Consider the following 23,797-nt stretch of genomic DNA (forward strand, 5'->3'; position numbering starts at 1 on the left):
GCTCTTATCAGTTCCTTCCTCTCCTCTTAATTCTTTTCTCCCTACTCTCTTCTCCTTTCTCGACATTCCTCAAAATCTACGGCCGATACGTCTGCTCGTTAATCCCCAGCCGGGCGTGTACCACCAGCGTAAAATGGGCTTCCTTCTACGCAGGTGCACCCAGTACCAGAGATAGGTAACAGCGCCCCGCGCTTCTGGAGCCGCGCATGCGTGGGCAGAGGGGTGCCAGGGTGGGATTAGAACTTCTATGAGCCCACTGCGCGTGTGTAGGAAGAGGGTGGTGGCGGAGAGGGGTAAGGGACGTCTTTGCCACGTGATGCGGGGCGGGGCTTGTTGGTCCTTCGAATGCGCTTGCTTATTTGAGAGCTGTCAATTTGGAAGAGTGGAAGCGAGGGTCTTGTTCGTGAGGCGCAGCTTTTGGGAAGTGCAGGTGTAGGTGGGCGAACTCGCGGGCCGAGGATTCTCGGCCTCTCTGGTGGCTGTGAAGCGGTTCCATTACTGCCAAAGTGATTCAGGTTTAAAGGCCCAGGAAACACCTAAAGGTCCTCTGCCTCCATCTGGCGCTGAACTCACACTGGTCCTTGGAACCCCCAAGAAGAAAAGCCACTTATTCCCCCCCAACTCCCCCACCCACCAGTTCTTCTTGTTTTAAGACATTGCTTTTCATCCTCTCTGGCTTTCATCTTGGTCTCTGGCTGTCTTCTAACTCCAGGCCCCTGAAGGGGGTTGTGGGGGAAGGAGCTACTATCAATCACACCATGTGATCATTTACATTAAGAATTCGATTCTTGTGTTCCCTCTCCACTCCCAGTCTTGAGTTTATGTCTCTAAATATGTTTTGCCATCCTAACAGATTTTGTGGATGAAATAAATTTCCTTGCTTCTTTGTTTGTTTGTTTTCCTAAGGAAAGAAAGGGAAGACAAATCTGGACAAATTTGGGGTTTCTCTTTAGGTGGTTGAACTCTGATGACAGGGAGCAAAATTCCTTTCCTTTCCGAGTGCTATTCTTCATATTCACTGAGGAAAACTAAGTAGCAATGGGAGCATTTTTTCTGGCAGGACCATGGCAGCAAGCTTAAGTTACTCTTTTATTCAAAAGGCCTGCTCTGATATCTCATCAACTCCTATCTCCTTGTGAATAGTAGATGCTTTATAAATGTTTGGAGAAAATTGTGAATTGAACTGAATCATAGCTTCTAGGCCCCTGGATTCTTGGAGGCTATATATACCTAACCTATAGATCACCAGTGTCTAAACTTTATCTTTCAATGCTCTCAGTAAAAAAAAAAAATTTAAGCAAGCAAGCCCAGGATGTGGGTGCCTCTTTATAAATTATATACAGGTACTGTCTCACTAATAATTCTGTATATTATAAAACAAAAGAAACATTAGAAATTAATATTTGATTCTAGCTTTGGTAGGACCTCCAAATGCAGAGTCTGTGCTTGGAGGAGTTTCTGTCATGGTCTTGAGATGGGTTGGGGAGGATATATGTAGGGCATTGGGGAAGGGAGGCTAGGTCTTCAATTGAAAAAATGTATGCTATTTAGTTACAAAGTGCCCTGAAGGCCTCAACCCCATCCCTGAAGAGGGGAGGTGATTTAGTGAAGGTGTGGTTGTATTGGAGAGACAGACCTTATCATTGGCTAGCACAGAGATGATGAGATTTGACCCTTATCAAGAGGTTACATCCTTCTTGCCTGTGGATACCAGTCCCTACTTTGGGCTCAACTGCTTTGAAGAGCCTGGTAGGTCTAAGTTTGACTTTCTTAATCGTGTAGGCTACAAATTATATCAGCTGTTAGATGACTACATATTGCAATGAAAAGAGTATATGACTTGGAGTTAGAGAACCTGGATTCAAAGTCTATATCTACTATGTTTTATCCACTTTCCCCTCTGATCCTCAGTTTTTTGATCTGTAAAATCATGGAGCTGGACTACATTACCTTGAGTTTTTAAAATATTTTTATTTTAATATTACAGATGGTATGCCTGAAGGGGGACTCAGACTTTAGTGGTATATTTTGCCATGCTTTCTGTGGCCTTGGAACTTATAAGCAATGCTTTCTGTATGGCCTAGAAAATAGGTAAAATAAATTCTCCAACTGCTATTTCTGTTAAAAAACAGAGAACAAAAGGCAAGAAGAGGTTAAATTAATCATTGGAATTGCTCATGTCAACAAAAATATAAAACAATTTCTGAACTTTATCCTATATTAATAAAAGGTTTTCTTGAGTAATCAATGGAATAATAAAAGTTCCTCAGTAGGCTTTGGTGTTTCTAGAACAGTCAGTTCAACCATTGTCTGAAAAGCTAAGGTAGCTTGAAATATAGTAAATATTGCAATTATGAATATTAGCAGTTGAATATTGCACTGCTGCTATAGTTGAAGATGCATGTATTCTACTTGTGGTTAAATATTCACACTGCCTATACCTTCTCTTTTGAAAGATAAAACTGAAAGTATTTTCCTTACTTGGTTATACAAATAGGGGAGTAAACCCACTTTAGGGACCGACCAGCCAGAAGATTACAGGTAGGAGTGGTACTGATAATGACAAAAAAAAAAAGTCTAAATAATTTATTTGGCTCCCTTGCCTTCAGTAATAAGATTTGCTTCAGGACCTTGCAGAAATTTAAGGAGGGGAAACTATAGGAAAATCTCTATATTCAGTATTGCTCAGGTCCTCTTTTATAATTCTAAGATATGTTTTTAGTTCTATAGCTGGAATATAATATAAATACAACATTATATAATGGAAAGAGCACCAGAATGAGTCAGAAAATATGGATTCTGGTCCTTACTCTGCCACTAACCAGCTATATAACACTAGATAAATCTTCACCTTTTTAGTCTTCAAACAATAATTGGTTAGCTTTTACAGTTGTAATATATACCAATTGTTTAAGAGTTCTTTCATCTACCAGACCCTGAAGGCTACCACCACCTTCTTCATCTTCTCAAGGATATCCTGAGAAATGTACCCTCCACAATTAATTGTGAGCAAGGCTCTAAAAGGTATAATTTGGGATTGGAGTAATAATATGTCAAATTTTTAAGTACCAATAAGGTGCCAGATCCTGTGGAGATATAAAGATAAAATTAAACAAGTGCTGTCAAAGAACCTAAATTCTGTCAGGGTAGAAAACATGGAACTTATATCAGTGTATAAATAGAAAATTAATTTTCAGGGGGAGCAATGGGGAGATCTGGAAAAGTCTCATGTGGGAGAGGTACCTCAATTGAGTTTTGAAGAAAACAAAGGCATTAACCTCTTTGAGCTTGTGAGACAGACCCCCAAGTAGTATGATCTTCTGAGAAATGGAAAAGTTGAGAGACTTGTCCATGGACACTATTCTCATTTCATTCTTATTTAGTGATCTTTTCACCTCACATGAAATCAATTACTATCTCAGCATATAATTCCCTATTTATCCAGTCCTATCCAGGACTCTCCTCAGCACCAATCCAACATCACCAGTTGTTTGTTGGATATTTCAAACTTGATAACCATAGGTATCTCATACTCAACATTTACAAAATATAATCCATTATCTTTATGCCCAAACTCTCCCCTTTCCCCAAATTTCCCAACTATAAAGCAGGAGGTGACTATCCTGCCAGACACCCAGATTTTCAGCCTCAGTTATTCTCAACTTATTCTCTACTCTTTTCTCAGTTACTATACTCCACATATCTAATTAGTTGTATAATATTGAAATTTCATCCTCCATAGCCTTTTATAGACATTCCACCATCCTAGTTCAGGCCTTTGTTGCCTCAGGTATGGTAGCAATAGCTTCCTTTAAAAAACAATAACAACAAAACTCATACCTTCTGTCTTAGAATCAATACTAAATATAGGTTCCAAAGCAGAAGAGTGGCAAGGGCTAGACAAAGGGAGTTAAGTGACTTGTCAGAGGCTATAATAGCTAGGAAGTATCTTGGACCTCCCATCTCTAACTGCTCCTGCAATAGCTTTCTAGTTATTATCCATGCCTTAAGTCTTTCCATCGTCCAAGTAGCTGCCAAAATTATTTTCTTAAAGCATTGGTCTGATTTTCTTAAAGTAGAACATCATCCTATCAATAAACTCCACTGATTCCCTACTACTTTCAGGATTAAATATATAGTTTTTTGGTTTAACATTTAAATCTCTTCACAACTTTCTTTTTCCTACTTTTCCAACTTTAAATTCTCCTACTTTTATATGGACATTATAGCTTAACCATGCTGACCTGCTTGTTTCTTGTCAAAGATATTCTATCACCTATTCCTTGCCTTTACCCTTGCTATTTGTTGCCTTAAATGTTCTATTTTTTTGACTCGTGGATTCCCTGGCTTTCTTAAGACTCAGCTCAAAATTCTGTTCTGCTTCCTCCAGAAGGCCTTTCATGGGCTTCCCAGCTGCTAATACCATGTAAGTTTAGTTTTCACCTACTCTGTATTTATCTTACATGCTCTGATTTATCATTAGAATGTAAGCTCCCTAAAGGTAGGAACTGTTTTTAGTTTTGCTTTTCCTCTGTTTCCTTAGCTCCTAACACAAGTGCCTGGCATACAATAAATGCTAATTGATTTATTCCAAGCATAAGAGTAGATATCAAAAACAGCCCCAAGTGGGAAATGAAATGTTCTGTGTGAAGAACAAGAAGGCAGGGTTGTAATAGTGTTTTTTCTTGTTTTTGTATAACAGTTTGACTGCACATAGGCTTAAGTGGCTTTCAACTCTCATTATTACAATGAATTTAGGAAAAAGAAAACAAAGATGAAAGCTATAGATCATGTAAGGTGGCATGTCCATAGTAGGCCAAAGTTATAACAAAATTCCATAAGCATGGTAGTTTAATTACTCTGATGTAGAAGGTGTAGAACTGAAAATTTTTTCCCAAGTGTTCACATTTTGTGTTCCAGCTGCCCCCTGGACAAGGAGCATGTCATGGAAAGGCAAATCTTTACTTGGGAAATAATGATGAAGTCATAAAATATGAGATAAACTGGGATCCTTGGTAAAATTGTGATATGTGAGAGAACATCATGGAGTTTTCCTGAATTGAAGCAAGTAGCTCAGTGATGATGGGAGATACAAACTAGACTAGGAAATCTTGACCAGAGTGCCTAATACCACAGAGACAAGTCCAATATAAAATAAAGCCTCACTATTACGTAGGTATAGAGGGCATTTGGTGGGAATTGGCTACAGGCCCCTTTGTCCTTACTTGCAATTTAGCTATCATAATCTAACAGGGTCTCTAACTCCTATTGAAGCCAGGGAATGCCCTGGTTAGAAATATTAGTTCCTTAGGGGAATGTCAGAAGTCTCCTGGATCTTCTGAAGGGATTCTTCCACATCACCCATAATATATAAGGTAGAAAGAAGGTGGACAAGCAGACCTAGGTCGTAAGGAATTCCTTGGGTTGGAAGAACCCCAAGATGTATCAGAGGCCAAGATAACTAACTCCACTTACTCTCAGAATCAGGAATGTTCTTTCCACAGAGCAGTAACAAGGTCCTCAGTAAAACCAATTACTCAGTGGTCTTTGACAATTTGTTGTTATAGATATACAGTTTCTGAGCTCCCTTCTAGGATAAAGCCGGGCACTGTGTGACATATTACTTTGACATTATGGACTCCCAAAGACTGTCTAGTGGAGGTCTAGCAGTACTGCCTTATCATTGGGTAACTTGACATTCCTTCATCTTCGACTTTTAATAGAACTTAAAACATGGTTTTTAATGTGATGAGATTCAAAATCATTGATAATACTTCTATAATGAGTCAACTTTTCTATGACATCTCTTCTAAAATAACATTTCAAATTCTGAATAAAACCCTCATCCATGTGGTTAAAGCAGTCTAATAACATTACCAACAAGAACACTAAAAATACTTGCTAGCCTAACCTTTGCTCCATTGCTAAACTCTAACTTCTTGCAAATAGATTAACCTGAGGCAAACTCTGCCCTGAAACTGAAATTGAAAGCTTTCGTCTTTGGAAACAGTAGGTAACTTCTTTTAACTTCTTTTAACATCTCTAAAATATTTAAATTTTCATATTAATTAAAAGCTTAATTTGTGGGAATCTACAGTATTAGCAAATGTGAGAATGGTAAATTAAGTAACAGACCAATAGGATACAATGCATGGTGTGCTTTTGGGGTTAGGACAGACTGGATTTAAGTCACTTCTGACCCTTATTAGCTATGAGTCAAAGAGTAATTGCCTCATCTTCTCAGTTCCTCAGATCATAATATCTGAGGCCCTGCCTCCCAGACTCATTATGATAAGGGGTCATCTTTATAAATGCAAACTTCAAAGTGTCATAGAAAAGTTATGTAGTAGATGTGTAGGGGAAATCTAATTGGGAAGAAATTAGCATCGATTGTGAAACCTCAGAAAATAGCTGTATTTTCAGAAATTAATTATCTGAAAAATTAGTAGAATGGAATCTTAAAAAATTATATATTTGAACCCGGTTTACTTTTTTTACTAGCCATATTTGTGGCTAATGTAAAATTGTACTTTGAAATGCCAGTCACCCATAGAAAAATGCACTGGGCTCTTTCTTTGTTCATAAAAATCCTATGCCTTTTCACTTATTTCATTTGTGATAGAAGTACCCCTGGAGTTTTAACCATAGGGTACTTACTGTCTAAATCTATATCAAAGTCTACTATCTTAGACCTTGTTGAATTCTCGTGTATACTGTTGTACATGTTAGGTATTGCATTATGGATTAACTATTATATATAATGTTATTATGGATTAGATTATGGATTAACTCTTCAGTTATACTATCTGTCATACCCTGTGCTGTAATTAGATTTTTTTTTTGGCCTAGGACAAAGAATGAGGGATAGTTTTCAGAAGACAGTCTGACTTCATATGGAGTTACTCTAAGAAAGTGGATATTCAATCCCTTGGCTAAAGTGATTAGGCTTGGGAGAGGGTTAAGAGGGACTACCATGGCACTGGAACCCTGAAGGTTTTTGGAATGAGCTGGTGAAGAAATGAAAGGCACTGAGACTGATAACCCCTGGGAAGAAGTATTCTATGCCTCCTCCCAACTCCCATAACTGCAAAGCCCTATTTAATAGCTTTTAGAAAACCCTAATTGTGAAGAAAGAATGAAATCCACGTCCAGAGGAAGAACTGTGGGAAAAGAAACACAGAAGAAAAACAACTGCTTGATCACATGGGTTGATGAGGATAAACTGGGGATGTAGACTCTAAACGATCACCCTAGTGCAAATATCAATAATATGGAAATAGGTCTTGATCAATGGCACATGTAAAACCCAGTGGAATTGCACATCAGATATCAGAGAGGGGTGGAGGGAGGGGAGGGAAAGAACATGAGTCTTGTAACCATGGAAAAATATTCTAAATCATCTAATTAAATAACATTTTCAAAAAAAGAAAAATAGAAAATCTTAATTGTGACATTACTACCTGCCATTAAGGTACTCATCTAATTTTAAAATTCTATCTCATTTGAGCATATTACTGCTTGGCATATAATACACTTAATATTAATTGAATTGATTGCTTTATGAGAATGGAAATAATTAGGACTTAGAATATCTTTTCACTAAGTGCTTCCATAGAATGCTTAACTATATTGGTTTACTTACAGCATAGCAGTACCAGAAAAAATGATGTCTTGTGTAGGTATTGAGGGCTGGACAAAGGAACATACATTTGTAATCCCTGCCACTTGGGGAGACAGAGGCTGAAGAATCCCTTGAGTTCCCGAGGTCTGAGCTGAAGTAGGGCTAAGCTGATCAGTTATCCACACTAAGTTTGGCACTAGTGGGATGAGTCCCTGGGAATAAAGGCTTCTCAAGGAGGAGAAAACAAGCCCAGTTTGGAAAAATGGAACAGAATACAATACTAACATTGTCATCCAACCATAAGTGGCTGTTGTACTTCATCCCAAGATAGACATGAGAAAGAGAAGCAGGAAATGTTGAGGAAAGGAAGGGGCTTAGCTTTAAAGAATGAAAAACCTCAGTAACAAAACAGGTGTATCCTTTCTAGGATACATGCCTCAGACAATAGGGGCTACTGAGGTATACAGGGTTCTATGCCTTTATATTACAAAACTATCCTATTTTTTTCTCTCTCTCTTTGTTTTCTCTTCTCCAGTATCAGTTATTTCCTGCTCATTACCAGCCTCACTACTGCTCACTAATGCTACATTTGCTTCCCTCTGCTTTGCATATTATTCTTTTTTCCTTATTTCTTTGCTATCTTCCCCTCTAGTTTCTCCCAATTTTTATAACTTTTGCAACCATTATTAGCCAATAAAAGTTTTCCTTTCCTTTTCTAAGTCAATAAATCAACTAATCTTTTTATACTGGGTAATGAATGAATCTTCAATCTTTAGTTCTGTCCTTTTTAAAACCAATATTTAGGACTTTTCTTTTTAACTTCTAGTGATGTCCTAGGTACTTGAAGTTGACTGACAACTGACTTCAGAATAAGTGCAATGTTTTTTTATTCTTCATAGAATTTACCACAAAAGAGAGATATACAATAGAAACCAAACCTATTATTTCATTGATTTAGATCACTCACAGATAATGAATTTTTTAAACTTACCAAGGCAAATCTCTTTTCTTTGCAATTCCTTCTCTTAGTGAATTGCTTAGATTCCTGAGTGGTTAAGTTACTTGCCCAAGATCACAAAGCATGTGTTAGACGCATTAACTTGAACCCAGGATTTCCACGTTTCAAGGGCAGCTCTTTATTATGCTGTACTATATCCTGAAAGATACTAGCTATAAATAAAATTAAAGCAGTAGTCATTCTTATAGATTTTTTTAAACATTTTTAGGCAACTCTATGAAGAACCTCCACTGGATGCTCCATTGTGACCTGGAAGTGAACATGGATTCCTATAAGCCATGCCAGTAGTGCACAGTCTGTAGACGCTACCCAGGTGGAAATGCTTTATGACTAAAAGATGGACTCTATCATCAGGAAGTTAGCCACCAGGCAACATTTCTTTTTTCAGGCATAGCAACTCATAAATATCATCTACTAAGGCATAGAGGGGTTGTGATCTACATCAGTAAATGGTATGAAATCATGGAGCCTTAGAGTAAGTATATAAAGTCCATGTTTATTAAAAATGTTATTTAAAATGCATTGGATATGAATATTAAGATTTTTCTGAATATGAATCCAAATAAGTGATCTTTCAGCTTGATAGTTTCTTTGAAGTCATATCACTTACTGAAAGAACTTAAAATGGAAATTTTATCTCAGTTGAACTTACTTTGATAGTTTTAATAACAAATACATTTCCATTTTATTTTAGTTCAAAAGGCACTTATTCAAGCAATGTTCTAGGCACTGGGGGATACAAAAGCAAAAATGACATAGTCTTACTGTGCAACATGTACACAAATAAATAACTAAGGGAGTCAGGAAGGACCTATAGAAGGGTAGTACTTGAAGTAAACTTGAAGGGAACTAGACCTGGGACATAGCCTGTGCAAAGGAACAGAAGTGGGAAGTGGCATATCTTTACAGATGACTTCAAATTAAGAGTGTCAAGGAAAAAAACGTATAATAAGCCTTAGAAAAGTACAATAACTTCTAACAAATTACTTGCTTGCCCATTTTCTAACACCAGATTTTTGCTTATGAAGGTTTTGCTTTGTTAAAGGCTACAAAAAGCCAGACAGATCAGACTTCATAATGGAAGGCAAATGTTGCAGTTGGCCTAGACCACAAATTACATCAGTGGCTTACACAAGTCTACTGGGGACCACGTTTGTGACTTTAAGTTCAAGTCGTATTCTGTTGATGAAATTCTCAGCCAATGAAGGTATGTTAATATTTGTACTGTAATTCTAGAAACCTATATGTATTCTATTCCTAGTGCTGCCAGTGGCTCATTTTCAGCATGAATCATATGTCTTCAGTTTCCTTATGTGTAACATGGAACTAAAGTCATCCCTTATAAAATGAAATTGCTGGATATTGTGATGAGGTATATTCATATTAATTTTTGCATTATTAAACTATATTTGTTATTCTTTTATAGGGTCCCTTATTGATTGGGTTAATAGTCAAATATGGAACAATAACCAATTTATGTGGTCCATGTTGCTAATATAAAATTAAAAAAATTATTCTGAATTTAAATACCAAAAAAGCACTTTCATAATACAACATAACACAAAAAGAAAATTCTTTATGAAACCATGGATCTCTATTTCATAGAGATACTGCTTTACATTCCTTTATGTTCTAGTTCTTTCCTTTTCTTTTTCCTCCATTTTAATCTTCTGGTCAGGAGGTTTGTTTTCCTTTTGAGTATTCCTCCCCAGTATTATCCTCCCTTTTAACCCCCTTCCCCCATCCCTGTTTTGTTTCCCTGCTAAGTTTGATGTGTCTCTATAGCAGTCTGTGTATGTGTCCAAAATGAACAAAAGTTTGTATGCTCTCAAGTACAATTATGAAAGAGCAAATTTGCATTAATCTGTCTCTTTCCTTTCAAGACCTTAGCACAGGATCAATCCACCCACTCCACTCCATTTCTGTTTTTCATGTTTAACTCCCTCAATACCTTTTGAGGACATTAGATTCTGAAGGGGCATTGGTTTCCCCCATTAGTATGTTAGTACTATATCATCATACAATCTGGTTGCACAAATAATTTTACCTTTCTAGTTTTCTCTGGACCCTTGTGTTTGTATTTCAGAGGTCCTACACAGTTCTGATCTTTTCGTCAGAAATGCTTGAAAATCTTCCATTAAAGGTATATATGTTATATGCATATACATATATGTTTGTCATATATGTATATGTAATAAGGCATAATCTCTGCTAGTAAGAAATTTGATTCATGAAGAAGACACATTAAAAATAGAGTGGAATGAAGAAGACACATTAAAAATTGACCATGGCTGAAACCAATTTTCAAAATATTGACAGAAAAAAACAAAATAGAACACAAGAAAAAGGAAGAATACTTTTAAGTGAAAAATATTTGAAGAGGAGAGAGAGAGGGAGTAAACATGTGAAAGTAATGAATTAGTGATTACAAAATTCGTAGGATGTGTCTATATAAAGTTTTAATGGTGCAAATGTTATCATATATTACGTCTCTAGACTTTTGGTTAGAATATAGAAAGAAGTATTATAGTATAATAATTATTAAAAGGTTACATATATGCAATATATAACTTTAATCCATTGATATTAAAAAATTCTCACAATAATAACAAAGAGGTAAGTACAAAAGGTATTATTATCCCCAATTTATAGATGGAAAAACTGAATCTCAAAGAGTGATTTACTTTTCTGTCATCATCCAGCTAATAAATGTCAAAAGTGGAATTAGAACCCAGGCATTCCTGACTTCAAGTCCAGCATCTTTCCAATTCTACCATTCTATATTTCAGAATAAGTAATGGACCCAGGGCTGAAACCTATCTCTTTTGCCTCCAAGTGGGGAAAAAGCATTGATCAGGAATCAGGAGACCCTGGATATGGCTCTCAGCTCTGGTATTTAACTCTCTGTGGCACAGACACAAGGGTATTGTGAAATTCAAACAAGATAATGAATTTAAAGCACTTTGCAAATCGTAATGTCCTAGACAAGTGCCCATTATTATAATTATTAGTAATAGTCTATAATCTCCAGACTTTCATTGTGATAATGACTTTATTCCCTGAGCCCTCTACTGCATTCCTGCATTCAAACAATGCTTATGGAGCAATAGAGGGGTGTACTGGCAACAGAGTCTCTAGGAAAAACAAAGTATGCAATCAAAGTTTTAGGTTTATTTGGCATTAGTAACACTTCATTAAGTCTAGAAAATCAACAAAGCAATAAATCAAGCCCTGATTGTAGCAACTGCTGATTTCTGATATGTAAACATTTAATAAAATTTAATTTTTAAAAATTGACTTGCTAGTTATAGCTGGCTCTAGTACACCCTTTCCATTGACAAATCATTTGATCTCACCATCTCTGCTATCATTTTATATTTTTCATCTTCATAGCTAACCTTCTTAAGAAAATTACCCCCATTAAATATATCCACTTTTCCTTTCACTCATTTCTAAATCCCCTGCATTCTCACTCCCCTTTTCACTAATCTGTAACTGCTCTTTCCAAAGTTGTCAATGATCTCCTAATTGTCAAATCTAATGGCTGTCTTAATCTCTTTGTAGCCTTTAACATAATCAATTACCCTCTTCTCCTGGAAACTCTAGTCTCTAGGTTTTTAATGAAATTACCTAGTTCTTACCCTACTTTTCTGATTCATGCTTTTCACAGTAGATATTTATCAGTGAATAAACATTTATTAAGTGCCCATTACATGCTAAGTACTGAAGATACAAAGCAAGACAAAAGCCAATCCTTACCCTCAAAAAACTCAAAATCTATTTGGGAAGACAAGATATAGACTACATAAAACAGTCCATACATAAGAGAAATAGTGGGTATTCAACAGAGAGAGAATTAAGGATTGAAAGAGACTTCTGGTAGGTGAGCTTTTAACTATGTTTAGTTAGGAGAAAGGCAGTACAGTATTGTGAGAGAAATAGTAAGGAGTCCAATGTCTCTGGATCTCAGAGAACATAGGAGGGGAAGAAGGAAAGGAAGGTGTAAGAAGACTGGAACAATGGGGAGGCCGGATGAATTAGTGGTAGGCTATGAAGGGTTTTGAATGCCAACAGAGAATTTTATATTTTATCCTGGAGATAATAGGAAACAATTAGAGTTTGTTGAATTGAGGGAAGAGGTGTTTGAAAGAGGCACAGAGAAAGGACATTTTCAGATCTACCCTTTTGGATGACAAGACTATCCTAGGCTGCCTTCCTTTCTCCTTCTCATGCCATTTGTTGACCTCATCAGTTCTATAAACTCATTTGCCATCTCTATGCTGATGTTTTCCAGATTTATTTAGCTAGTCCTAACCTCTCTCCTAAGCTCAAATAACCTGCCTTTTGGATATAGTGAATTGGATGTCCTATTGAAACCTTAAACTCAGGATGTCCAAAATAGAACTAATTACTTTTCAACTTAAACCTTCCTCTCTTCCTGGATTTCCCTATTGCCTTCAAAAATAAGAAAAAAGGATAAAACATCTATTAAGTTCTTTCTCTATGCCAGGCAGTGGGCCAAATTCTAGGGATAACAATTGCAAGAAAATAAGACAGTTTCTGCTATCAAAAAGAGCATACTTTGATGGAGAAAGACAATCCATAAAAAGGAGCTGGAAATCAGGTAAAGATAGCTTGTCTAAGTCTATTCTAAAATATGGATCCTGGCCAGGGATACCCCAGACAGAAGAGCAGGTCTCAGGTTGTAGTCGTCCTAAAGGAAGGATTAGGTTGGAGAGGAAATAGAGCAGTTCAGAATAGGGGTAACCTGGGGATCCTTCCCTATTACTGTGGAAGGTACCACCATCTGCCCAGAACCACAGTCACAACGTTATTGCCAAAATCACCTTCCTCATCCCTGCCTTGTATATCAGCTGCCACATCTTGTCATTTTAAGCTTTATAACATCGATTGTACAGAACCCTTTCTCTTCATTCATATAATTGTCACCCTGGTATAAATCTGTATCACCTTACCTAGACTATTACAATAATTTCTGGTTGGTTTCCCTGCCTCACACCTCTCCCTACTCCAGCCCTTCCAAAGCTCAGTCAGCCATTCAAAGAGATTTTCCTAAAGCATGGTTCTGACCAGGTACAACCCTAGTATACTGCAGTGGCTCCCTATTACTTCTGCATCAAATGCAAAAGGCTCTTATTGACTTTTAAAGCCTTTTACAAGCTGAGCCCTTTTTACCTTTCCAGTCTTCTTATACTTTACTCCTCCCTGTGAACTCTATAATCTAGCTGTATTGTTCTTTGGACAAGATGCTCCATCTCCTGACTGAAACTTTTCACTGGCTGGCCCCTTCCCTCCAACCCCCCATGCCTGAAATGTTCTCCCTCCTCACCTTTGCCTCCAGGGTGCTCTGACTTCCACCAAAGCTAAGCTTAAATCCCACCTTTTTCTGGAGGCTTTTCCTGTTCCTCTTCTTTCCACCTCCTACTGCCTTCTGAGATCACCTTCCACTTCCACTACATTTATTTTGTGTGCATAATTTTTTTTTGCCTATTTTTCCCCTTTCTTTAGAATGTGAGCCCCTGGAGAGTAGAGATGATGTTTTTGCCTTTTACTCACCACTTGGCACAATGTCTGACACATAATATGATTTGAATAAATGCTTATTGATGGTTAAACCTCAGTTTCTTCATCTATAAATGGGAATAATAATACTTGTGCTCTCTGTCTCACATACTTTTCATGACAAATGCTACATGAACTCTCAGATATAGTATAGTTTTACAAATTGTCTATAAAACAATGTTTCTCTAGAAGTTCATTTCTAATTGCTTCATAGTACATTTATCAAATTAATTACTATATTAATGCCAAATTCCTCTCTATTCCCTTTCAGAGAATAGATATGATTATCTTCCCACAACGGTCAACATGTGTTCAGAATTTGTGAAGCTGATCTTTTGTGTGACTGTGGCACTATGGGCTGTGAAGAAAGGTAAGGGATGTCCATCCCTATGAGTCTTGTCATCACGTCATAATTGTCAGGTTAGAATCAGCATCAGAGCTTGAAGGAACCTTAGAAATTAATCTCACCCAACCTTATTCTACAAATGGGGAAACTGAGGCCCAGGGCAGGTTAATGACATGCTCTATTAAATGAGCATCAAACATTTAGGAAGTACTTGCCATGGGGACACAAAGACAAAAATGAAAAAAAAAATTAGTCCCTTCCCTCAAGAAGCTTACTTTATGCTAGCAGGAAGCAATAACATAAATGTTCTATTTTTTCTCTGTGTGTCACACACATACATAAATATGCACTCTAAATATAAAATACCTATGAAGAAAGTAAAAACTAATTTTTTCAGGCTAGAGAGGATAATGCTTAAAATTGAGGTTATCAGGGAAGGCCTCATTTCGAAAGTAGCTCTTGAAACAAACCTTTAGGGGAATTAGGGATTTTAAGCAGCAAAACTGAGGAGGAAGAATGTTCTGCATTCTAGTCTTAGGGAGTATCTTGTACAAGGGCTTGTATATGGGAAACTATGTGAAGTTTGAGATCTCTTTGGGTGGGATGTAGAATGAATGGGTCAGAAAAAAAGAGATCCTGGGAAATAACTGGGAAAGATAGATTGGAGCCATATTCTAAGGAATTTTAATTATCAAACAGAGAAAAAAATGCTAATATGCTTTTTCCCCCTTGAAGTTTCCTGAACAGAGAACTGAAAAGAACCATGCTTTAAGAATATCAGTTTGAAAAAGGGGAAGGATTTATAGGTACAAAACTATTAAAAGCAGTTCTTTGTGTGGGAGCAAAGAATTGGAAAGTGAGAGGATACCCATCAACTGGGCAATGTCTGAGTAAATTATAGTATATGATTGTAATGGAATATTATTGTGCTGTAAGAAATGACAAGTGGGAAGAAATCAGAAAAACTTGGAAAGACTTAAACGAACTAAAGCAGAGTGAAATAAGCAGAACCAGGAGAACACAGTACACAGTGACAGGAATACTGTACAATGAACAATTATGAATAACCTGGCAATTCACAGCAATGCAATGATCCAAAACTATTCCAAAGGATTCATGATAAAAAATGCCATGTGTTTCCAGAGAAAAAGAACAGATGGAGTCTGATTCCAGAACAATGCAAACTGTTTTCATTTTCTTCAAGTTTCCTTCCACAAAAGGATTAATATGGAAAAATGTTTTACATGATTGCATATGTAAAATCTATATGAGATTGCTTGCCATCTCAAGGTGGAAGGGTTTGGGAGGTAAAGAGGAAGGGAGGGAGAAGACTTAAGACTCAATAATCTTTGAAAAAATGATGGAAATAATTTTTATATGTATTGGAGAAAAAATTAAAGAAAAACCCACAGGGTAAAAAAAAGAATATCATTTTTTGAGTTTATGTATGTTTATCGTTACATTAAAATACCCATTTAACTCCCTCTCTTCTTCTTCCCCATTTGAGAAGGTATCATTTGACAAAAAGATATATGAATATATAAAACTGGTTTACTCATTTCTGTTTATCTATTCTTCCTCTGGAGGTAGATGTGTACAAGTCATTCTTCAAGCAATATATCTGTTGCTATATGTAATGTTCTCTTGGTTCTGTTTTTTTTTTCACTATTTATATTTTCATGTAGTTCTCTCTGTTGTTTTTTTTATTGACCTGTTTGTCATTTTTTATAGTGCAATAGTAATCCTTCACAATCATATGTTGCAACTTAGCCATTCTCCAGTTGATAGGAATCCCTTCAATTTCCAGTTCTTTGCCACCACAAAGAAAGCTGCTATAGCACTTGAAGGATAGATTCGAAAAGGGCAAAACTGGAAACAGAGAGAATTATGAAAATTCTACAGTGCTCCAAGTCTAATTAGCTATATAAATATAAGCAATTATTTTTTAAAAACCCTTACCTTCCATCTTAGAATTAATACTGTGTATTAGATCCAAGGCAGAAGAGTGGTAAGGGCTAGGCAGTGGGGGTTAAGAGACTTGCCCAGGGTCACATAGCTACGAAGTGTCTGAGGTCAAATTTGAACCCAGGACTTCCCATCTCTAGGTCTGGTCTGCTTCTCAATCCACTCAGCCACTTAGATGTGCCCAGCAATTATTTTTAATAACTTGCTTTTCTCATCTTTTTCTGTTGGATCTGGGACAAGTAAATGTTACTATTATTTTTTATATTTAATGTTTTATCTACAATTTCAGAGGTGGATAAAGTAACTTCTTTTTAGAGTTTAATAAAAATATTACTGTGTAAATTTACCTTCTCTGCTTACTGACATCATCCTTGGAACAACTTTGGTAGTAGATGGGACAACAATAACTTGTAATTCATCATGTTCCCATATTATGTTGATCTTCTATACTAGGTCTATGTACTTTTTGTTCACTTAATTTGGAAAATAATTAGTATTTGATATGGTAACTATCTAAAACTTTAAGTTTCTTTGGATCAATATTATTTCTGGGTGATCGTGGGCAACAGTTAAGTCTGTAATAATGTTTTATTTTCCAATAAGGGCTATTTATTGGTTGAGTTCTTCAGAATATTTGAAATCTGTATTAGATTTTGGGGATTTGTAATCTGTCAGTCAATGAAAGATTACCATGTATAGTTTTAACAGCTAGTAATATAGCATAGGATGTTTAATAGATGCTGAATTTTTTAAGCCTGAAGTGATATGCTACTTATCTACTATTATCTTTACATAATCTTAATCTACTATTTCTTTACATAAGCAACATTAATCACTAAATCTAGACTCCTTAAGGACAAACCCTTCTTTAATTTCTGGTGGCAGTCACCTGGTATTTAATTGCTGTCAAAAATTTGCATGGCTCAACCATTTGTTTGATGTTTCTTTGTCAGCATATTGTTGTCTGAATTCACATGGATGTTGTCCATAGTAAGCCTTTTGACTTTATTCTTGAGGCTTAGTCATTTCATAGGCTTTCAGAGCAAAATCATTTTTAGATTACATTCAACAAACCTAGTGACATGTATTTGTTATCAGCTTTTACTTTTGCTCAGTAAAGCAGTCTGCTTATTCCATTAGTATTTCTATAGATTATTGATCTGCTTAACATGTGTTCTTAGAATGTCTGTCTAAACTCTTCTTCCTTTTTTGGTGAGGATATATTAATATTTTTAATTGCCTTAGAGTGATAGTCCCTATTTCTTTTAATATTGTGTGGATTTTTGTTGTGGTACACTTTGCATCTCTATAAATGTGCATGTATTTATATATTTGTAGATACATGTGTATATGCTGTCTCCTTAGTAAGCTCCTTGCAAGGACATTTCATTTTGTCTTTGTATCCTCAAAATCTTTTGATCTGCATCCTATATATATATATATACACAAATCACTTTCATTTCTGAATATGTTCCTCCTCCTCAGAAAGTCATCCTTTGTAACAAAGAATTTTTTTTCAGAATGGAGGAAAGGAAAAGATCAGTAAAAGCCACCAGTATACTAACTAATGCTGACAGTCTGTGTGATATTTCACATGGAAGGAACAAATGAAGGAAGGAAAGAAGGAAAGAAAAAGGCATTTAATAAATGCTTCTTGATTGAATCCTGTTACCTAATTGTGCTGCTTATGCTATTTATGTTGTGAATGCATGCCATATTACAGTATTTTTTTTCTGTACATTATTGGCTCTGAAAAGGCATTAGTGGATAGAGTGTCAGTCTTAGATTCCAGATCCAAATGCTACTTTTAACATATATTAGCTGTTTGTCCCTAGCCTTATCATTTAATCTCTTTGTCCTCCCAAAATTTCCAAGGATTTTACCAACTAAGCAATCTTTGTTGGAGTAGGGGGCATCCCATTCTGATGGATTCATGGATCATTAGAAAGTTATGTATTGAATCTGTTCTCCTGCATCTAGTAAGCTTCAATTGTGAGGCTTAATGTAAATAAGCATTTTTTTAAAAGTTAGCCCTGGAAGAAAACTTTGTTAAACACACTTCCTTACATTTAAGGATATTTTCCCATATTAGACCAAACTTCTTCATCTCAAATTCTGATGGAAAACATTGAAAAATGCATGAGATTTGTGTATTTTTATGCATAACTTGCACTGTGTGTCAACTTCATACCTTTAGGTATGGGTTTTGGGAAGCCAGGGTATGAGAAAATCATTTAAATTAAAGAAGTTGAAGGTTAAGGTTAGTTTTCTTTAGTGTACAGAGGTGAGTTGAAATTTGAAATCTAATCCATATTTTTAAGATCACAAAGAGAAAATATGTTTTTATTCTAAATATTTGACCTTTTCTTCTAGCTTACTATGTTAGTCTTCCTTTTTACTCTCATGCCAATGGCTGTAAAACCAAACTACATACATATTCCTGGATCTCCCTCTTTATTACTTCCTGGATTTCAAGTAAACAGAAATCATGGTCATCATTTTCACTGTATTCCCCAAGGGCAGGGAAGAAGTATCTCAACTAGTGTGATATAAAATATTTACATTCTTGATTATATTTATCATTATCCTTTATTTTCTAAAATTATTCAACATTCATTTAGACAGATTCATAAATTCTTTTTAACAAAGCATTTTTAGAAATGAAATTTAGTTTTATCTTTTCATCTAAAAGCTTGATAATTTTCACTAATACCAGTTCCATATCCATTTTATCTTTTCCTGTAGAGGGCTATCAGTGTAAAGATTTTGGATGTGCTTCTTGGAGAAAACTCTACCATTATATGAAGTGGTCCATTCCTGCCTTCCTTTACTTTTTGGATAACCTGATTGTCTTCTATGTCCTGTCCTATCTTCAGCCTGTAAGTAAACCTGACACACACATACACACACACAAAAAAAATCCACCATTGAAGCAATACAGGAAAAACAAATCCCTGAGCACTTAATTTATTATGTTTTTTGGCATTGGTTATTTTATATCGAAATTGGCATTGGTGTTACTTATTCCTTTTACTGGTCTTGGATCAACAAACAAGCTTTTTTTTTTAAGTTCTAGTCTAGAACTTTTGTAGTAGACTTATCTAGGCAGTCTATACTTTTGACAGACTGATACAGTTGGTATAAATTGGTACAGTTCCTATGTTAGAAGAGGAAATCCCTTTGGTGGGAGACTAATAGTATTTTAAAGCAATGTTTTTAGTAATCCGTGAATTTCTTCTAATTAATCTCCTTTCCTTTTTTCTAACTTGTTTTCCACACAAGTGCCAAAATGATTTTCCTAAAGCCTAAGTCTGACCATGTCCTCCCCCTTCCCACTTATTCACTAAACTCCAGTGATTCCTTAGCATCCTCAGCTCCTATAACCTGGCTCCATCCTATCTTTCTTGGCCCCTTATTAAAGTACTGTCCTCTACAAACCCTTTGGGCCAGCCTTATTGGCCTTGTTTCTGTTCTTCTCACACAACATCCCCTTTCTTGTCTCCTTGCCTTTGCAATGACTGTATCCCACACCTGGAATGCTCTCCCTCCTCAACGTTGTCATATAATCTCTGGCTGCTTTCTGCTCAGCTTCTTCAGCTAACATGTCTCGTTTTACAGCAGACCATTACTGTTCTCCCCAGATGCTAGAACCTTCCCTGCTAGGGTAATCTTCTGTCTACTCTGTGTATATCTTGTGTGTACTTATTTACATAATTGTTTGTTCCCCACCAAGATGGAAACTCTTTGAAGGAAGGGACTGTTTTTAGTCACCCCTTTATAAAAATGACTGTTGATTCCCTAATTGAGTTCAGCCAACATTTATTAAGCACCTGCTAAGCAGTAAAATATGTTCTATCAGTTACCAACCATTTGGGGTTAAGTAGAAGTGATGTTAATAACAAACATTAAAAAGGATATAGTCCCATGGAGACATCAGCAGAAGCATCATTCTAAGTAAAACATTAGACTGATCTAATTTACAGAGCAAATTCTGTTCATTTTATTCTTTATCAATTTATATAAGATTTATAAATTGTTCACTTTAATACCGTTGATGTTAGAGCATATCATTCTTTTCATTCTACTCACTTCATGCTGTATCAATTCATACAAATCTTTCTGTGTTTCTTTGAAAAACCTGTTGCCTCATTTTTTGCAGCACAATAGTATTCCACGATATTTATATATCACAATTTGTTCATCCATTCCCAAATTAATGGACATCAACCTATTTTTTCCAACCACAGAAAGAGATGCTATAAATATTTTGTATAGATGGGATCTTTTCTTCTTTCTTTGATCTCTTTTAGGTATAAACTTAGCAGGGATATAGGCAAGTAAAGGGGTATATACTTTTTAATAGTTTTTGGGTATAATTCTAAATTGCTTTTCAGAAGTTATAATCATTCCCAAAGCGTTTTCCTGCTATCTCCCTAACATTGATTATTTTCCTTTTTTGTCATCTTTACTAGTTTAATGGGCAAGAAGTAAAACCTCAGAATTACACTAATTTGCATTTCTCTAATTAGAAGTGATTTGTTAGCCTATTATAGATAGCCAGCATGAGAAATGCCTATTTATATCCTGAAGTCATTTGTTAATTGAGGATTGACTCTTATTCTCATAAATTTTAAACACTTTCTTATATATCTTGGAAATGGGATCCATGTTACAAATATTTTTCTAGTTAATTGTTTCCCTTTTAATCTTAGCTTTATTAGATTTGTTTGTGCAAAATTTTTATATAATCACTATTTTTATTTTCTGTCATCCTCTCTATTCTTTGGTTATGAATGTTTCTTCTCATCAGTCTGATAGGTTATTTTCTTTCATATTTCTTTAAATTGTTTATAATGTAAACTTTTTTATCTAGACCACATAGACATTAGGAGTTGACTTAGTTATAACACAGAAGAACTATTTGACAAAGCTATACTTTTGACTCACTTGGGTTCAGCTTACCTGCCTCTGGGTTGGCCATGCTGGTCTGCAGGTCAGAAGTCTAAGGGAGGAACTCCTGACTCCTCAATGTGCTGGCTGCTGGCCACCAGGAAAGGGCATCTGTGGTTTAAGCTTTAATTCCGGAGCCACTAAGTCTCAAGGAAAGTTCCAATACCTTTAAAAAAAATTTTTTTTCCTGAATTATGAATTTAACAATCTCTCTTTGTGCAAAGTAGTGAAGTCAATAAGCATTTATTAAGAGTTTACTATGAATGAAGCAGTGTGGGAAGTTCTAGGGATAAAAAACTCAGTAATAATTGATAATATTTAAGTTACATGTCAGGTCCTGTGCAAAGTTCTTTGCAAATGTTGTCTTATTTGACACCCACAAGAACTGTATGAAATAGGTGACATGGGCACTGTACCCCAGAAACCTAGGCGAACTATTGTCAGGGGAACTGCCTTGTTGTTTTTCCTGACTCTGAGACTAAAAACATCCAATGACCCCTCTAGGGTCCTGAGATGACTATCTTCCTTTGATCCTCCTCTAAATGGACAGAAAGATGCACCTTCAGACCACACCTCGATCCTATCAGACATCTGCTTGTCCCCTAAAACTAAGGAATCTTTATGTCCCCAGGCAGACCCCAGTATGATCACCCCACCTCATGCCGGAGTGACTAACTGTTGTGAAGAATGTATAAAATCCCCAGAACTGATGTCGTCTGGGGGGCAGCCTCTCCATCCAGGCTGTCCCCATGGAGGAACAGCCTTTCCTTTCATGCTGTCCCCCCAAGGAACTGCCCCCCATCTTGCTGTTCTACCTTGCTATCCTCCTGGCCACTTTCAACATTTCTCTCTAAATTAATAAATCTCTTTTTGTTTTTAAGCTAAGTTTGGAGTCATTGTATGCTTGCAAAAGGTATCCTTCCTGAACCCCAAGGGTATCCTTCCATGCCCATAACAATAGGTACTATTGTTATCCCTGTTTTTATAGATGAGAAAACTGAGGCAGTCAGAGGTTCATTGACTTGGCCAGGGTTACAGAACTACAAATATTTAAGGCCAGATTTGAACTCTAGTCTTCTTGACTCCAGATCCATTAGGTTCTATGCTCTATCTTCTAGGCACAATGGAAAGGGCATGAGATCCACTCTACTCAGCTGCCCCTAGCTTTTCTTCTAATTTTTGTCTCATTCTGTTTAGAGAAGGATATTAATTTTGTTTTATTTTCTACATTTTTTGTGAAGTGTTTATGCTCTATTTTCATACCATGTTCAATGAAGAAATATGTGGGCTCCTTTATGTTTTAAGTAATTCCCAAAAATATCTCATACCTAACTTTTCTAAAATTCTCTTATTTATCTTTTGACTAAATGTGTCTTGATTTAGGAGTGACCTAGACACTTTTTTAAACCCTTACCTTCTGTCTTAGTAACAACTTTAAAACAAAGACTGGCAAGGGCTAGGCAAACTGGATCTTCCCCTGGTCACAAATCTGAAGCTGGATTTGAACCCAGGTCCTCTGAACTCCAGGTCTGACTCTATCCATTGTGCCACCTAGGTGCCCCCAACCCAGACACTCTTGACAATACAGAGATTCCTGACTCCCTTAGTTTTCTTCTATCAGTTAACTTTTCCTTTAAATATTTAGATATGCTACCATTAATTGCTACATTTATATTAAATACTGATATTAATTATCTGTGGTACATTTAATCAAGTCTATTTTTACTGTTGCCTTAGCCAAGATCATAATTGCTATCCCTGCTCTTTTTTATATATTTAGCTAAAGCTTAACAGATTTTACTCTGGCAGTTACTTCTCATTGCAGTGTTCTATCTCAATTTTTCTTATAGGCAATGTATTGTTGGATTCCATTTTCTCATCCATTCTCCCTCTTCCCCCTCTATTTTACAGGTGAATTCATCTCAATCACATTCATACTTGTAATTGTTAATTATGTATTTTCTTCCTTACTATCTTGTTATATTCTACTCTTCAAAGACAGTTTATTTTGCATAGGACTGTTGTTCTTCAGTCATTTCAATCCTGTCTGTAGGGAAAGGGTTTGCCATCTCCTTCTGCAACTCATTTTACAGATGAGAAAATTGAGGCAAATAGGGTTAAGTGATTTTTCGGGACTCACACAGCTAGTAAGTTATCCAAGGCTGGATTTAAATTCAGGTTTTTCTGGCTCCAGCCCCAGCATCATTGTCCTACCTAGTTTGACTTGGCTTATGACTAACCTCTCCCTTTTAATTCTTCTCTCCCTTCTCCCTTTCTCTAACTAATCTGCTAATTTAATATATTGGTTCATTAA

The 23,797-nt window shown here is 36.1% G+C and overlaps 1 protein-coding gene across 4 annotated transcripts in view; it reads left to right on the forward strand.

The window, feature by feature from the left end:
* Positions 1 to 36: 36 nt before the first annotated feature.
* The window catches only part of SLC35A5 (solute carrier family 35 member A5), a 40,996-nt gene continuing 17,235 nt past the window's right edge, over positions 37 to 23,797 (forward strand). The window contains exons 1-5 of one of the 4 annotated variants that reach the window (XM_007493677.3): positions 37 to 175; positions 8,848 to 9,114; positions 9,668 to 9,846; positions 14,494 to 14,592; positions 19,279 to 19,412. In XM_007493677.3, coding sequence (XP_007493739.2) covers positions 9,717 to 9,846; positions 14,494 to 14,592; positions 19,279 to 19,412 — 363 coding nt within the window. In that variant the 5' untranslated portion in view covers positions 37 to 175; positions 8,848 to 9,114; positions 9,668 to 9,716. Of the gene's footprint in view, positions 176 to 217; positions 6,010 to 8,847; positions 9,115 to 9,667; positions 9,847 to 10,725; positions 10,783 to 14,493; positions 14,593 to 19,278; positions 19,413 to 23,797 lie in introns of those variants that run through there. The other 3 variants (XM_016433459.2, XM_056793460.1, XM_007493678.3) reach the window with 3 other exon arrangements.

The sequence above is a fragment of the Monodelphis domestica genome, chromosome 4 (genome assembly GCF_027887165.1).
Source record: "Monodelphis domestica isolate mMonDom1 chromosome 4, mMonDom1.pri, whole genome shotgun sequence".
Taxonomy (NCBI): domain Eukaryota; kingdom Metazoa; phylum Chordata; class Mammalia; order Didelphimorphia; family Didelphidae; genus Monodelphis; species Monodelphis domestica.